Source organism: Phaseolus vulgaris, chromosome 11 (assembly GCF_000499845.2).
Source record: "Phaseolus vulgaris cultivar G19833 chromosome 11, P. vulgaris v2.0, whole genome shotgun sequence".
Classification (NCBI taxonomy): domain Eukaryota; kingdom Viridiplantae; phylum Streptophyta; class Magnoliopsida; order Fabales; family Fabaceae; genus Phaseolus; species Phaseolus vulgaris.
In genome coordinates, this window is record NC_023749.2 from 36036548 (window position 1) to 36054129 (window position 17582).

Genomic DNA, 17582 nt, shown 5'->3' on the forward strand with positions numbered 1-17582 from the left:
CATTCTATGCTTAAAAGTTTACAAAAACCCTCTTTAAACTATTCACCCCCCCTCTCGTTTAAAGCCATATATTCTAACATCTAAGCCCACTTTACCTATACAGGTACAATTGGCGCCCACCGTGGTGCCGAGATAGGATTCAATTTCAAGCAAGCAACAATGGTGTCAACAAGGAACGCATGCAACAACGATCAGATCACTGAAGAGCAGATTGCCATGTTTCAAAACACTCAAAAAAGAAATGGAGGAGATGCGTAAAAAAGGCATCGAAGATCAACGGATGAAGAAGAAGAAGTGCGCCTTCTCAAAGAGAAGAACAAAGAATTGAAACGAAAACTCAACGGAACCGATCGAGGAGAGCAATCTTGGTCGGGCAATCACACTAATTAGGAAAACATGGTGACTACTCGAACGCAAACTCAACAGGCGTCTCGACAAACCGAGCAGGCTCGCACGACCAATGATGATGATGGTCCAAAAGGACATCCTTTTACTGACGAAATCATGGTGGCATAGTTCCCTTCCAAATGGAAGAGACTCAACATCAAACTCTATGATGGTTCCACAAATCCGGACGAGCACCTGAATGTTTACAAAACATAGATGAATCTCTACACCACAAACAAGGCAGTATGGTGTAAGGTCTTCCCACTTCTCTCCAGGATGGGGCGCTCAGTTGGTTTACCTAACTCCCACCAAACTCGGTGGACAGTTTTAAAACTCTATCAGCAAAGTTCAACACTCAATACGCAACAAATCGACCACACCATATGTCATCCATAGCTCTCCTCAACATCAGGCAGGAGAAGGGGGAACCCTTGCATACATTCATGGAGAGATTTAGCAAAGTCTCTCTAAGCATCAAAACCTTCATGCCATAAATAGCCATGTATCACTTGATTTCGGCGCTCCAACCCGGCTAGTTCACCAATAATCTGATAAAGAAACTGGTCAAGAATCTTGACGAATTGCGAAATTGGGCCACCAAATTCATGCAAATTGAGAAGTTATGCAATTTCCACAAAAGTTTTCGGGCTGAAAGTGGAGGAGATAAGGGAAAGGAGAATGATCGGGAAAACCGATCCACGACCGATCGATTTGACTGATTCAGGGAAAACCGATGTCCTCGGTTCCATACTTATACCACATTAAATGTTGTGAGGGATAAAATCATGGATGAAGCCTTACAGGCAGAACTACTCCTGACCTTGAAAAAGTTACAAAGTCCGAGAAATGTCGATATGTCCAAACATTGTCGGTACCATCGTAACTTCATACATACGACCGAAGGCACTCTAGCACTGAAGGACAAAATAGAGGAGCTTATATAAGTCAATTATTTGCGCAAGTTTGTTCAAACAAACAGGAGCTCGTATCAATCCCCCACAAAGGGAAAGGTACCCTTCCAGAAAGCGGAAGGATCAGTACATACGACGTGGTCGAGAAGGATCATGTCGTTTTGAAGATGACCAACGCCCTATCAAACAACAAAGAAGGAGCAAAAGTCCTGTACGACGAGGTTGGCCTCAAAGCGAAAGTCCTCGGTGGAGCGATTGTTCGAGACGCGACGTCCGCGAGGTCATAAATACCATCGTCAACGGAACCCCGCACGGAGGTAGTAATTGAAGGGAGGGACGATCACATCGAAGTTCTTCTCTAGAAAGAAGAAGTCCCAAACATTGTGTGGGCAGATAAATACTATCGTTGGAGGATTTGCAGAGGAAGGGTGTTCCAGTTCCGCCCGTAAGAAGCACCTTCAGGACTAACCGAGAATTCCCCCAATTCTTTTTACAGATGACGATTTTACTGTTATCGATCCTGCTCAAGACGATCCCATAGTCATCACCGTAGAGATCAATAAATTTGCCATCACCAAGGTCTTGGTGGATCAAGGCAGCTCGGTCGACATTTTGTACTGGAAGACTTAAAACAAATGGGATTCCATAATCAGAAAACCAACCCTATGACGATCAAATTGTTGGGTTTTCCAGAGAACGAGTGGACACGCGAGGTTTCATCAACTTGTATACCACATTCGAAGAAGGTAGATATCTTTGCAAAACCATAAAAATCAGATACCTTCTGGTAAATGCAAACACTTCCTAAAATATATTGCTTGGTCGTTCGTCCATTAACTGTCTGAAAGCAATAGTGTCCACTCCACACCTTGCAATGAACTTTCCTTTGAAAGTAGGTGACATGGTTATTGTCCATGTTGATCAAAAAACAACTCGCGAATGTTGAGTCGCAAGCATAAAAGTCGAACCAACTAGTCGACTTTATAGGGCATCGCCGCGCGGACGATCAACTGGAAGAAGAGGACGCTTGCCAGGATCTAGAGGGTCGATCAAAGATTGGTCACGAGAAAGAAATCCCCAAATAAAAAGCATATGGTTGCTTTGGTCGACTTTGACCATTGGCTGGACGAGGCCCGCATCGAACTACCTTCGCCCGTTATCCCTACTTGATGAAGAACATGTAACACACATGGGGACTTCCTTGAAGCCGAACGACAGTAAACAGATAAGCCAAACATTAATTGATAATGCTGATTTGTTTGCTTGGACAACTTCAGATATGCCCAGAGTGAGTCCGGACATCATTACACATCGCCTTTCCGTCTACAAAGAGGCCAAACCTATTGCCCAAAAGAAACGCAAGATGGGCAAAGAAAAGAGGCAAAAAAATTAGTAAAAGTTGGCTTTATCAAGAAAGCACACTACACCACCTGGCTGGCTAATGTGGCATGGTTAAAAAGTCAAATGGCAAATGGAGAATGTGCATTGATTACACCAACCTTAACAAAGCCTGTCTGAAGGATTCTTACCCTCTACCAAGCATCGAACGCCTAACAGATGGAGCGACTGACCACAATATCTTAAGGTTTTTTGGATGCACACTCTGGATACAATCAAATCTAGATGCAACCATGAGATAAGGAAAAACAACGTTCATGATTGACTGTGACAACTTCTGCTATAAGGAAAAAACCTGTTTTCTATTTATTGAATCTTATACTATTGTTCCTTGTTGGTTTGATATTCGTCCTTTGGGACAAATTACTACTTCTGACATGGTACACTTGCAGAAAAATAGTCATCAAGTTTTTGGCGTCGTTGTCGGGGAACAATTTAAATTTTGAGTACAAATTCTTAAATTTTGTGAATATTTTAATTGTTTTTGTTTTCTTTATTGTTTTAATTTTTTTTATTTACATATTTGTTTTATTTTATTTTCATATTTATTTTGAATTTTTTTATTTGCTTTCAATTTTGATTTTTAAAAGTTTATTTTTTTACTGTTAGTGATTCCTTGTGCTAATCCTTGAGTGAGTTGTCTTATTTGATATTAAAAGGAAGCTAACAAAGACCAATTATTATTTGAATAAGAGATTGAAAAGGCAGCTAGAAGAAACAGGGAGACAAAGAGAAAAGGAAAACAAGGAGACACTAGAGAAGAATCCTCAATCACTTCTTCCTTTCCCATTAGTATTTCTCAGGAATAAAATAACATGGCTAAAGAGAAAACACCACCTCCTAAGAGAACACTTGGAGATTATGCCATGTAGCAGGGGCCAAGGAATTTTTCTAGTATTGCAGTACCTTCTACCACCAAGGCCTAGGAGATAAAAATCAGTTCCCATCAATTTACAACAATGGACCATGAAGATCCATATACACATTTGTCTACATTTTATGAATTGGAGGGAGTAATGGGCTTTCAATCAAGTGGTATTGAAGTTGTTTATATGTGTTTCTTTCCCTTTTCATTGGCAGGAAAGGCTAAAGAATGGCTCAAATCACATCCAAATTAGAGTCTCACTAGTTGGAAGGATGTAGAGGAAAAAAATTTACAAATATTTTTTTTCCATTATCTCACTATATTAAAGAAAATTCAGATATTTCTATGTTCAAACAAGGAGCGGATGAAGCCTTCTGTGAGACATGGGAGAGAATCAAGGTGATGATGAGAAAATTTCCAAATCATGAGTTTGAAGACATTGCTCAATTGAGCATCTTTCATAAGGGTCTCAAATTTGATACCAAGATGCTTCTACATGCTACAGTTGGTGGTACAATGATGGTGATTGACACAGAGAAAAAAACAAAGATTATTGATGCATTGGCATCAACATATTATCAAGCCCAAAATGATAGACAAAATGAGCTAAAGAAGGGGATGATGGATCATAATACTTCAAATGCACTTTTGGCTCATAACAAAAATTTGACACAACAACTTGAGGCATTAGCTCCACAAATAGCTAAACTACCACAACAATTACAAGTTGTGCAATCTTCTCAGAGTCAAAATCAATCAATAAGGTATGATTTTTTATGGAGGTGATCATCCCAATGGTCATTGTTCTTACCAAAATAATTCATATGAAGCAAAAGTAGATTACATGGGCAATCAGGGAAAGCAATAATAATTATTCTCAAGGTTGGAAAAGAAATAAGAATCAAAATTTTGGGTGGAAACAAGATAGTGGTCCATTTAACAAGCAAGGTCATTTCCAACAATAACCACCCCTCTGTCCTTTAGTTCCTGAAAGATTGAACAAATTTGAAGATACCTTGAAAAATTTCATGAAAGCTGCTCTAGCCAGTCAAGAGAACAATATGGAGGCAATCAGAAATTTAGAAATGCAGATAGGAAAAATTGCCAAACAATTGGCAGAGAGACATAGTGGTCAGTTTTTAGCCAACACACAAACCAATCCAAAGGAACAACACAATATAATTACCATTGAAAGTGGTAAAATAGTAGGAGGAGGGGATGGTGTAGTGTGCTTTCTTGATGGAGAGGGAGAAGAATAGGATTTAGGAGGAAAAAAAAGAGTGAAAATAAAGGGAAAGGTGTTCCTTTAAAATATTTACCATATCCTCATGCTCCTTCAAAAAAAGATAAAGAGAGACAATTTTTTATAATTTGCATTCTAATATTTCTTTTGCAGAGGCTCTGGAGCAAAGGCCAACTTGTGAAAAAATATATAAAGGAGTTGGCAAAAAAGAAAAGAGCTTCATTGATGAAAGGAATATAAAGAGGGAGGTTGGTTGCAATGCTATCATTAAAAAAAACTTGCCCCTAAAATCTAAAGATCCAACAAAATTTTACTATCCCAGTAACCATAGGTGTTTTATTTGTGGATAAGGCTTTATTGGATCTAGGGGCAAGTCTAAATTTAATGTCTTTAGCTATGTTGAAGAAAATAGGCGATTTGGAGATTAACACCACCAAGATGACATTACAATTAGCTGATAGAGTAACCAAGTATCCATATGGTGTGTTCGAAGATGTTCTGGTTAAGGTGGATAAATTCATATTTCCCGTAGATTTTGTTGTAATGGACATAGGAGAAGACATGGAAGTTCCTCTAATACTTGGCAGACCCTTCATGAAAACAACTAAAGTTGTTATTGATATTGATAAGGGAATGTAGAAAGTGTGAACTCAAAATGATGAGGTAACTTTTAATATTTTTGGTTTGAAAATTTTTAATACAGGGGAAGATTGCTTACTGAGAGATGCAATAAGTATATTTTATTTTTTATTGGTTGATTTTATTTTTTGTTTTGAGTTTTGTTGATAAATTCATGTTTTTGCATAAATTTCAAAAAATATTGTGTAGGGAAACTCGCTCATGTGTGATATAGCTCACCTAGGCGAGTTAAGAAATTTAAAAAGGGATTCTCTCTGGAGTACTATTGCCCAAGCGAGACAACGATTGCTTAAGCGAGATTCCACTAATATAATCTCGCCTGGGCGAGATACAACTCGCTTGAGTTAGTTTGACGGTCCAAAAGTGTGTAATTGAGGGCAACCTAACCCCTATAGGCCTCCAAATCAGTTTAGAGCTTATGTAGCTTGGCCTAGGGACAAATTATATTATTCAGGGGGCAGATACAACAGATGAAGCATAACCATCTACAGTTGTAGATGAGAAGGATGAATTGCTAAGAAGAGAAGACTGAGCACTAAAGCATAACAAAAACATGGTTTTATCTTTCTAGTTATTTCTTTTCAGTTGTTTAAATTTTCTTGTATTTTATTATTGATTTGTTTTCTAGTTTTATTTTTCTTAAATAATAAAAATTGCAATATTAAATTGAATTATGGAAAAAAAAATATTAATCAGAATTTGTGTGTGAATATTAAACAGTGAAATGAATTAGACGCATATTGGAAAATAAAATATGATTGAATCCATATTCAAATATGGTTGAAATTAGGATACATGAAAAATTAACAGGATGATTGATTAGAACATAGAATGGCAAAACAATAAGGAAAAGACTAATTAAACCAAGTGAGTGTGTGAACCTTAAACAGTTTTGAGAGATTTACTGATAAATTAATAGTTGTGGTTGCTTAATTTTTATTTTATGTTACATCATAAAAGAGCATGAAGACGATTGATACCTTTGTGTTAATTAGGAACCCAGGGCAAAATAGTCAACCTTTTCTTAAATATAATTCATTTTTTTAATAACCCTTTTTGAGCCAAGAATTTTTGTTATTATTGCACCCTAAACCTTGAGTGATATATTTTCCTACCCATTAGCATGTGTAAGGAAGGAAAACATAGATTCAATATATATATATATATATATATATATATATGTTGGTTCTAGTTCTTTAAAATGTGCATTTTGTTATCTAAAAAACCAATAATTTTTGGAAACCCAACCTCATTATAAACTTGTAAAAAACCTTAAGATTCATGTTTTTAATATGATTGTGATATCAAGATGAAATGAAAAGAAACTGTGATTTCATAGGATTCAATGAAAATAGAGAGAAACACTTACTTGTGAGCATATGAGAAGAAATTCATTGATGAATTGTCATTTTATTGTTTTAGTATATGATCCCCTAGAAGTTGATTGTATCTATATTTTGTTATACTTAAAGTTGGAAGCAACATAAGTTTCTAACTTAATTTATTCTTTAGTGAATAAAGCAGTTTTGATATTTAAATTCAAATATGATTTATTTATATTCATTTACTATTCTTGAGGACAAACAAGATTTTAGGTTGGGGGGAGTTGATAAGTGTCATATTTCAGTAATTTTTCATATTAAAAGACAAGCACTTATGGATATTTATTGATAAAATAACTATAATTTAACCCCTAATTTATTAATTTAAATTTTTTTTACATATTTTGTGATTATAATATGAATAAGAACGATTTATTCCCAAATTTGTGTTAATTTCAGGATTCTGGACGAAAATGAAGATAAAAGGGCTAAAGGGGAATATACAAGATGAAAAAGGAAAGCTCGAATGCTAAAACATTTGCCCCAACTCGCCTAAGCCAGAAGCACTCTAGAGGAACTCGCCTAAGCGAGCCCAATCACGCTCAGGCAAGATCACTACAGAAAAGTTGAGCTTTTTCTTGTCCAACTCGCCCAAGCGAGCCTAATCACGCCTAGGCGACAAGTCACTTAGCCCACACCCAACTAGGTTAAGTATGAGGCATGAGACATAACCATAGACATTATTGGGAGAATAGGAGGTGATAGAAAACACTAGAGGAGGCAACCGTCAAGGAGAAACATCCTCCTGAATCTTCTTTTCTTGCTTTTCATGCTTGTAATGTCCAACATGAGTGGCTAATTCTACCCTTTGGGATTGCGAGTAATCTATTGAAACCCTTTATGTACTAAGGTGATATTTAAACATAATATTTTGTTCTTGATTGATTATTGGTATTGTCATTTTATTCTTAGTGCTTGTTTTATCATGATTTTGATCCTTAGATTTGACTGAAAAATACTTCTAAGCATCTAGCTTAAATGATAATGCTTAACATATTTAAATGTTAGGAATAGATTTGAAATATTAATTGCTATCAACATATGATACGAAGTTTTTATAAATATGTGAGGAATCAATACTTAGGAGACTGACTATCTTAATAATTTTATTGCGCAGGGGGTTGCAGAATCAAGGGGGGAACATGAGGCGGAGCTCACCCAACAGGCTGAAAACTTCAAGAAAGCTGAGGCTGACCTGATTGAGGACGTTATCGATGCGTACGCTGCGGGGTTCGAGGACGCCCTTGCTCAGGTTGCAAGTGCGCACCCTGAGATGGACGCCTCGCCCTTCGCGACGTCGAATCATGTTGTGGATGGGCATATTGTGCCCAAGGCACCACCATCCTAAGCTGTATTTGGTCTCCCAGCAAACAATTCCTCTTTTATTTATGAATGCTTTATTTACTTGCAACTGTTTGTTTAGATGCCTCAAATCTTTAACTGTTTTAACTTCCTCGATCTTGATCTGTTTGAATGCTACTCTTCTATTCCGCTTAACTTGCGTTCTTCGTCTCTGATCATTAACTGTTGCACTTCGTGTTAATGCTTCCAACAATGCCCTCGGCAAACGCTTGAACCTTAGGTAGCACGCTTCCCTACCCCATTCTACCGCATACTCTTCATTAGGTAGCGGGGGTTTACATACTAACCTGAACTGACCTCATGAAGGAGGATTTCACTGATGAACCACCTCGTTCAACCTTAGCGCTTTCACTCGAGGGGGGAGGTGTTCTCCGTGGACTTACCTTCCCCACACCCGAGACCTCTAACGCAAGGGAACGGGTTCGTATCTGACCTCATCTTCACTCAAAGGCGAGGAGGATTTCACTGGTGAACCATCTTGTTCAACCTTGGCATTCTCACTCGAGGGGGGGGGGTGTTCTCTACGAACCTACCTTTCCCATTCTCGAGACCTCTAACGCAAGGGAACGGGTTCGAAACTGACCTCGTCTTCGCTCAAAGGCAAGGAGGTTGGTCGCATTCCATGTACGAGGAATCGCGCCTCCCTCCGACGTCTCAAGCCTGTACGCTCCATTCCAAAGGGCCTCTGTCACTCTGAAAGGACTAGTCCACTTGGGGGCAGCTTGTTCTCCAGCTGATACGGGTGGGCCTTCCGCATCATCAGGTCGACAACCTGGAACTGGCGAGGCTTCAGCTTCGAGCTGTGCTTGTACTCCACCCTTCTCTTCAATGCTTCAGCTTTGATTCTTGCTTCCTCCCTGACTTCATCCAGTAGGTCCAGGTTCACCTTTCTTTCTTTGTTTGACTCTTCAGCCACGAAGTTCAGGAAGCGTGGCGAGCTCTCCTGGATCTCCACTAAAATCAATGCGTCCGAACCATACACCAAGTTGAAGGGTGTCTCTCTGGTGGTGGACTGGGGAGTGGTGTGGTAAGCCCACACAATTCTATCCCACGCTCAATGAGTAAGAAACCCAAGAATTTATCAGCCTCCACCCTGAACACGCACTTCTCGAGGTTCAGTTTCCGTCTGTACTTAGCTATTGTTGTAAATAGCTCTCTAAGTCAACCACATGTTGATCTTTTACCTGTGAGGTCACCACCATGTTGTCCACAAAAGCTTGCACACTTCGCCTTATCATGGGCGCGAGCACTCTGTCCATCAGCCTCTGGTAGGTGGCGCCTGCGTTCTTCAGCCTGAAAGGCATCACTGTGTAACAGTAGCAAGATAGCTCTGTCATGAACGCTGTCTTACACTCGTCCCTGGGGTGCATCTTGATCTGGTTGTACCCAGAAAAAGCATCCAGGAAGCTGAGCATCTTGCAGCCCGATGCACTGTCTACCAAGGCACCGATGCTTGGTAGAGGATAGGAGTCCTTCGGGCATGCTTTGTTGAGGTCGGTGAAGTCAACACACATTCTCCACTTCCCGTTGGCCTTCTTCACCAAGGCCACGTTGGCCAACCACTCAGGGTACTGGATCTCCCTTTTGTGGTCGGCGCTCAACAACTTCTTCGTCTCTTCTTTAATGACATGCTGCCTATCTTCATTGAACTTCCTTCTTCTCTGGTGGATAGGCCTGACCTTGGGGTCTATGGTGAGGTGGTGGCACAGGAAGTCTGGGTCTATGCCTGGCATGTCCGAGGCGGACCATGCGAAGGCATCCAGATGCCGTGCTATGACCTCGACGATCTGGTCCTGTGCTGCTTGGCCTAGAGATTTGCCAAGCTTGAATGCCCTACCTCCAATCTCCCTCTCCATGACTTCCCCTGTTGGTTTGGGTCGCCTCTCCCAGGCGATCTCTGATGGGGCGACCCCTTCTTCACTTTGTGCCCTGGTGGTAACCATGAACACCCCTCTCTTAGTCTTGAGGTTGTTCTCATAACATCTCTCAGCCTCCTTCTGATCTGACTTGATGGTAATCACCTTTCCTCCCAAGTCAGGCAACTTCATCTTCATGTGCCTCGTCGACACCACCGCCCTCAGCCAGTTCAGCGTAGGTCTACCCAACAGTACGTTATAAGCGGAGGCGGAATTGACGACGAGGTACCTGATATTCTCTGTGCGGGATGCGACACCATCTGTGAAGGTGGTCCTCAGCTCTAAGTGCCCGCGTACCTCCACCTGATCTCCCGCGAAGCCGTACAAACAGCCAGTATAAGGCCTCAGTTGGTCAGGAGACAACTGCAACTTGTTGAAGGTCGTCCAGAACATCACGTCTGTCAAGCTTCCTTGATCCACCATTACACGGTGCACCTTCCTCCCAGCGGTTACTACCGAGATCACCACTGGGTCATTGTCGTGGGGGACGACATCTCGGAGGTTAGTCTTGGTGAAGACAAGGTCGACGTCAAGGGCCTCATCTGCCTCTACCGACATCACCGCTCGGGCATACTTCTTCTGTTGAGAAGCGGTACACCCTCCACCTGAGAAACCCCCAGCAATGGTGTGGATTTCGCCATGCATCGGTATCTCGTGTCCCTGATCTCCTCCTGGCGGTCACGCTCTAGTCTCCCTGTGACTCCACCAAGTAATCTTTCAGGAAACCATTCTTCACCAGCTCGTCTAACTGGTGTCCCAACGCCAAGCAGTTGCGTATGGGGTGGCCAAACGTGTGGTGGAACTCACACCATGCGTTCTTGTTAGGCTCTAACTTCTTGTCAGACTTAGCGTGTATCTTCAATCTCTCCTATATATTGGGAACGTCGATCATGTCCTTCAATTCTACCACGAAGTTGTGCCTTGGTGGCACATTCTCCCTTTTGCGTCCCTTGGTCTGGGGCTTTCTGGGCCCGTAAGGCTGCTGCTTCGCTAAAGCCCTCTTATTTGTCGTTGCCTCATGTTCCCTCAGGGGTTGAGGTCGACCTGGTGCTCGTGGGTGCATGGGAACAACGCATGTGCGCTTCTCGTTGACTTCTCCCTCTGTCGCGATATGAGCCATCGTTCGACGCCTTATCTCGCCGAAAGTTTTGGGGCGGTTCTGGATGAGTGATTTGCTGAAAGGTCCGGGCACGATGCCCTTTCTGAACGCGTGCATCATCATCGTTTTATCCTTGGTGTTTAGCCTCACCACCTATGCCCCAAAACGGTTGAGGAACTCCTTTAGGGACTCTCCCTGATACTATCTTACGTCAAAGAGGTCGTAAGAAATGGGTGGGGGAGCCCAATTCGTGATGTACTTCTCTCTGAACAGCTTAGAAAGTTGGGCGAACGACGTTATGTGGCCATCAGGGAGGCTGATGAACCAATCTATCGTCGTGCCCACCAGCGTGTTCACGAATAGCTTGCACCGCACCGCGTCAGATCCCCCAACTAGCATCATCTGCGTATGGAAGGCCGTGAGAAGGGCATTTGGGTCCTCTACACCTGTGAAGGTGGCTTTAGGCCCCACGAACGTGGTTGGTATCACGACTTCCATGATTGCCTGAGAGAATGGCATTGGGAATTCCCTGGGTGGCGTCGTGGGTTATTGATCTTCCGCCTCACGTTCCCCCTGATTCCGCAACCCCCTACGCAATTCCTCGTTGGTTCTTTGCAATTCTTCATTCCTTGCCAACGACGCAGCCAGATCAATCTGGATGCGTTCTTGATCTGCTCTTGATGCAGCCACCGTTTCTTGGAGAGCCTGCATCGTTTCCAAGATCTGTTGCAGGGTGAGGCTTTCGCCTCCATTTGGTGCAACAGATCGTTGCCTCGTGTTTCTCATCTTTCTTGATCTTTTTCTCGTTCTTGCGAATGGGACAGCGTTTTAAATTGGGTCTCACGGTGGGCACCAAATGTTCTTGCCGGTTGACTCGATTGCCTTCGTGCGTCCACGATGATCACACGCCCAATTATCTCTCCCTTCGTTCGTGCCTTCTTTCGATCAAACACCTGAAATCAAAAAGACAAAGGGCGCCCTAGAGGTCCTTTGCACTCCGACGCTCAAGTCATTGTAGGACTAGGAAACACCAAAGTAAGTTGTGAAAAGCTCCTGTGTAATCTGTGTGTGTGTGTTAGCGTAAAAGTTACGTTTCAATCACGTAAAACTATGCGTACCTTTATTAGGTTTGATACTACCCTTTATATACTCTAGGGTTTCCACTATTTCCGCTAACCATAATTAGGTTTACTGAGGGTGTGCCTTAACACCGCTATCACCCACTCTTAAGGCAATCTAGCGCGTGAGACTCCCTTACTAGAGTGCAGCCTCTGACGGGATGACCACCTGAGTACCAACTTGTGCACCTAACCTCTGGGGCCATCTGTCCTGGGAATGCCCTAGCTGTTCACGTGCCATTCATGCAGCTCACCCTTGGATCGTGACCCCCATGGGTCGTATCTCTTCCAGTGCCTCTTTACTTGTGTTACGCTTGAACGCGCCATCCACACCACACGCATGGACCCCTCGTGATCTAGGCTTCTCCCTAACTGATAACTGGTGTGTGGTCTGGGATCCACCTCTCGTGGCCCAGCTCTCCTGTTTGAGTCACTGATGTTTGATGTCTCATCGCCCTCACTATATTGTCGAGGACACATCAGCGCATCCTAGTGACCGATGCCTGACCACTCTTCGGCACCTTGGCTCACATGTCTTGCGAGACACTGGCCCACACCGCTCGTGGAACCCAGCTTATGTGGTCTCTCACTACTAGCGATCAACGACACCCGAGGACTGGTTGGTACAATATCAATCAAAGATAGAATATTATCATGCTTTTCCAAATACAAAAGAGTGAGAAGGATGAACCCCAATCCTAGGTTTCCTAATTAAATCAACAACTCTTTATTTTGCTTTATTTATATTCTTGCAATCATACATAACAAACTATCAACAAAATTTATTATATAGATTTCTATTTAGTGAATCTTATACTTAAGAATTCAATTGTTCCTTGTGGGTTCAATATTTTTCCTTAGAGACAAATTATTACTTCTGACATGGTAGACTTGTCGTAAAATAGTCATCAGTAATCTTCTCCTAATTATTCTCCAAGGAACCTTCCTTGGAAAGTTTAAACAATTTTCTTTTTGTTGATTGAAGATGCTTCCCTCAATGTTGTTCCCTATAAACTTATTATTTGATGAATCAATTGAAGAATGCATTCTTTACATCCATTTGTTACAACTTCATTTTACTAAAGATAACAAATGAAAGTAAAATTTCAATTGTCTATAGATGTGTGATAAGAGCACAAGTTTCCGTATAATTATACCTTTTTATTGTGTGTATCTTTTGGATACTAATCTAGCCTTGTTCCTCACAACCTTGCTCTGCTTGTCCAACTTGTTTCTGAACACCCATTCTGCACTAATGAATGCTTTGTCCTTGGATGCGTTGACAAGCTGCCAAACATTGTTTTTTTCTAAAATTGATCTAGCTCCTCTTCGTACCTTTATCCAACTCTCATCGTTTACTGCTTCATTTAAATTCTTGGGCTCTATTTGAAAAATCATGGTTGTTTGATCTTTCAACGTAGACCTTGTTGTCTCTTCTTCTTATGGATCTTCAATGATGGCATCAACTGGATGGTTTTTTTTGTTAGAGTGGAATTTCTTCCAGTCTCATGTTGGACCACCTAACAACTCTTATGGACGGTTTTGTGTTGTAGAATTTTTTGTAGATCCTAGAAATAAAAATCAACAAGAATTGTTTTTCTCTATTAATTTCTTATCAAACTTATGGTCATTGAATCTATGAATGACTTCCCCAACTACAAAAGTTTTTACATTTGTAAATTCCATAAGCCTTAGATGTTTTAGAATATCCAAGTAAAATTCCTTCATCACTTCTACATTCAAACTTACCTATATTATCTTTAGTATTTAGGATAAAACATTGCACTCCAAAAGAATGGAAATATAATATGTTTGGCTTTCTATTTATCAAGGGTCTAACATAATTTGTTTTCAGTAAATAACATTTTAAGATGCAATTATCATTTAACATCATTTGATTCATTTCTTTTAAAGAATGATTATTGTTCTCGCCGGTTGACTTTCTTGCAGGTTGGCTTTGGTTACAAGCTCTAGCTTCGATCTGTCTCCTCTGGAATCTGTTCTACGTCAACCACCTGCTAACGGGCACCACTTATCTTCAGGTGCTAATAGCATGAAAATATTTTATTTACGTGTGCACCTTTACTCACGGTGTTTCTCTTATTTAACAACTTTATCTTTTCAACCAATAACTATATGCATGTATTTATGTAACTTAATAACCACGCACACTTATCTTTTAGGTTAAAAAAATTATATTATACTAATATCCTTATATTAATATATGACAAAAATATTATTCTCAACAATTATTCATTAATATGTAACTAACATGTATTAATTAATATATAACTAACTTGCATATTATCACAAGAGATAAAATATCTCTTTATCTTCAAAATAATATGATAACAAATATAAACAATAACAATTATATCTTTCATCTTCAGAATAATATGATAATAGATAAAATATATCTTTATCTTTTATCTTAACTACCCTTTTTGGGTTGACCAACATCTAGGTTGAGCTCACGACTCACCTCTTGAGCCCAAACACCAAACTGACCTCCCCCAAATACCTGGACCGAGGTCCCGAGTACTCATGTCCAGTACAATTACTTTTATCAACAACACCATTTTGTTGTGGCGTTCTGGGAATACAAAACTTATGGTTAACACCATAGTTTTTCCAAAGCTCTCTAAAGTTTTCATTTTCAAATTTTCTTCCATTATCATTTCTATCATCAACCATTGACAAACCTTTTTTTCATTTTGAACACTTTTCATAAATTTACAAAAGACTTTACTCATATTCATCTAGTATAATTGTCTACAATGACTAGACCATTTAGTTTACAACTAATACACTTAGTCCTAGTAGGTCTAAAAAGGTTCAAGTGTATTAGCTCAGGTGGCCTTTGGGTAGAAATATCATTTATATATTTGAAAGAACTTTTAATTTCATACAAAAAATAGACACTTATGGATTTTAATTAATAAAATGGTTATAATTCAATCCCTAATTTACATCAAAGATATTTCTTATTCTCTAGAGAAATTCTCCCAAGACTTGCTTAAGCAAGTTCACTCCTGTGAAGTTGAACTTTTTCTCGTTAAACTCGCTTAAGCAAGTAATATCTCGCTTAAGTGAGATGTCACTTAGCCCAAGCCCAATTAGGTTAAATAGAATGCGTGAGGCATAACCCTAGACATTATTGGAAGATATTGAGAGATAGAAAACCCTAGAGGAGGCAGTCGTCAAGGAGAAACATCTTGGATCTTCTTTTCTTGCTTTCCATGATTGTAGTGGCCAATATTGTTAGAATGTATGACTTTAAACTAGAGGGGGGGTGAATGGTTTAAAGAGGGTTTTCGCAAACTTTTAAGTCTAGAATGAAATTACTTCGAGAAAAACTTGACTAAGAAATGAGTTTGTCAAAACACAAAGCAAATAAGCACAGCACTAGAAAAACAATCGGTTGTTTCGCAGAAACAATCGGTTGTTTCGCAGAAACAATCGGTTGTTTATACCAGTTCACAAATATAAAACTGAATTTAAAGAGTTCAAAGGATAGAGAGATTGAACACACAGGTTTATACTGGTTCACTCTTACACCAAGAGCTACATCCAGTCCCCAGAAACCACTAGGTAATCCACTATGCAATCAAAACCAGATTACACACATCACACACCAAAGTAGTGACCTTGAACCCCTCAAGAAACACACTACCTTTGGCAAACCACACCAAGAATGTTGATCTTGAACACCTCAAGAATACACAACATTCTTTGGCAACACAACTACAAAAATACAGTAATCAAGGAAGAAGAGAATAGAATACACCTGGGTATTACAAAGCTTAAAGTTCAAAATTACAACCCAATCCTATTCCACACACTTAAGAATGATCCAAAGCTCTTTCAAATCTTGGAAAAACTGTTTTGATAAACTCTTTCTGTTACTCCGAGATTAGGAGCGTAAAACCACCTTTATATAGACCCACCAAGTGGTCAAAAGTATTTAATAAAGGAGCCAAGTTAGTTATGATCATTTAAAACATATTAAAACCGCTTAACAGAATTTTGTTAAGGTTTACAGGAAAACAATCAGTTGTTTTGTCAAAACAATCGATTGTTTTGGTTTGACAGCAAAGTCAACCAAGTTTTTCAAAACCTTTTCAAAAACTGCTAAGGTAAAACAACCTATTGTTTTGAAAAACAGCCTGTTGAAATTTTGACAGCTTTTTAGAAAACACATCTTTTTAAAAGGTTAAAGATTCAAATGAACTTGGATCATCTTAAGGAGTGAATTAACAAGTTTCAAACAACTAGACAACGCACACACACCCAACAGCAAGGTCTTCAAGCTTTCCTCTTGGATTTGGAAACATCAAAGCATCTTGTTCAACAAATATGAATGGCTAATTCTTCCCTTTGGGATTGGGAGTAATTTGTTCAAACTCTTATGTATTGAGGTGATATTTATTTATAATATTTTGTTCTTGATTGATGACTAGTATTGTCATTTTATTATTAAAGTTTGAATCTTTATTCATTATTTTGATCCTTAGATTTGACTGGAAAGTACTTCTGAGAATCTGACCTAAATTATAATGCTTAACAAATTTGAATGCTAGGAATAGATCTGAAATATTAATTGCTTTATAACATCTATTTGTAATGATAAGAAGTTTTTATAAATATGTGAGGAATCAATATTTAGGAGACTACCTTAATAATTTTGTAGGTGTGGAATTGATATGAATGATTTTTATATGTGCATCAATGTCAATCAAAATGTAATGTTATATGTTTTTATTCATTGAAAATACAAAACAAGTGAGAAAGATGAACCCCAATCCCAATTGACTCACCCAAATCATTTACTTTGCTTTAATTTAATTTCTTACAAATTCATACACAAAAAATCTTTCAAACAAACTTTTACATATTCTTATATTTAGTAAATATTATACTTGAAATATCATAATTGTTTCTTCTGAGTTCGATATCCGTCCTTAGGGATAATTTATTACTTCTGACTCGGTATACTTGCCGTAAAATAGTCGTCAAAAGGGCATGACCACTCTTTTTATGCAAAGTTCAATTATCTTTTAATAGTCATGAGGCATTAGACCTTTTGAGTTGAAAACTCGTACTTATCAATTTTGTAAAGATTGCATTGTCTATTTGTAGTAAATACTTTGGCCCCATTTTTTTTATTTATTATATTGACTATACGTTAGTCTTTACTAAAGATAACATTGCATTCATTGTCATACAAATGACTTATGCTCAATAAATTGTGTTTTAGAGTGT

General features: G+C 39.4%; 1 protein-coding gene and 1 non-coding gene across 2 annotated transcripts; both read right to left on the bottom strand.

Moving 5' to 3' along the window:
- Positions 1-3890: 3890 nt before the first annotated feature.
- On the bottom strand, positions 3891-3992 carry LOC137812041 (small nucleolar RNA R71). Its single transcript, XR_011081226.1, has one exon. It is a non-coding gene; the product is annotated as a small nucleolar RNA R71 (small nucleolar RNA).
- A 5331-nt stretch (positions 3993-9323) lies between these two features.
- On the bottom strand, positions 9324-10748 carry LOC137806363 (uncharacterized). The gene has a single exon (XM_068606423.1). It carries the CDS (start codon positions 10746-10748, stop codon positions 9324-9326), a length of 1425 nt encoding a protein of 474 aa, XP_068462524.1.
- Positions 10749-17582: the final 6834 nt, after the last annotated feature.

Excerpts from the sequence above, each read along its gene's own strand:
- LOC137806363 (XM_068606423.1), bottom strand. The coding sequence starts at position 10,748 with ATGCATGGCGAAATCCACACCATTGCTGGGGGTTTCTCAGGTGGAGGG.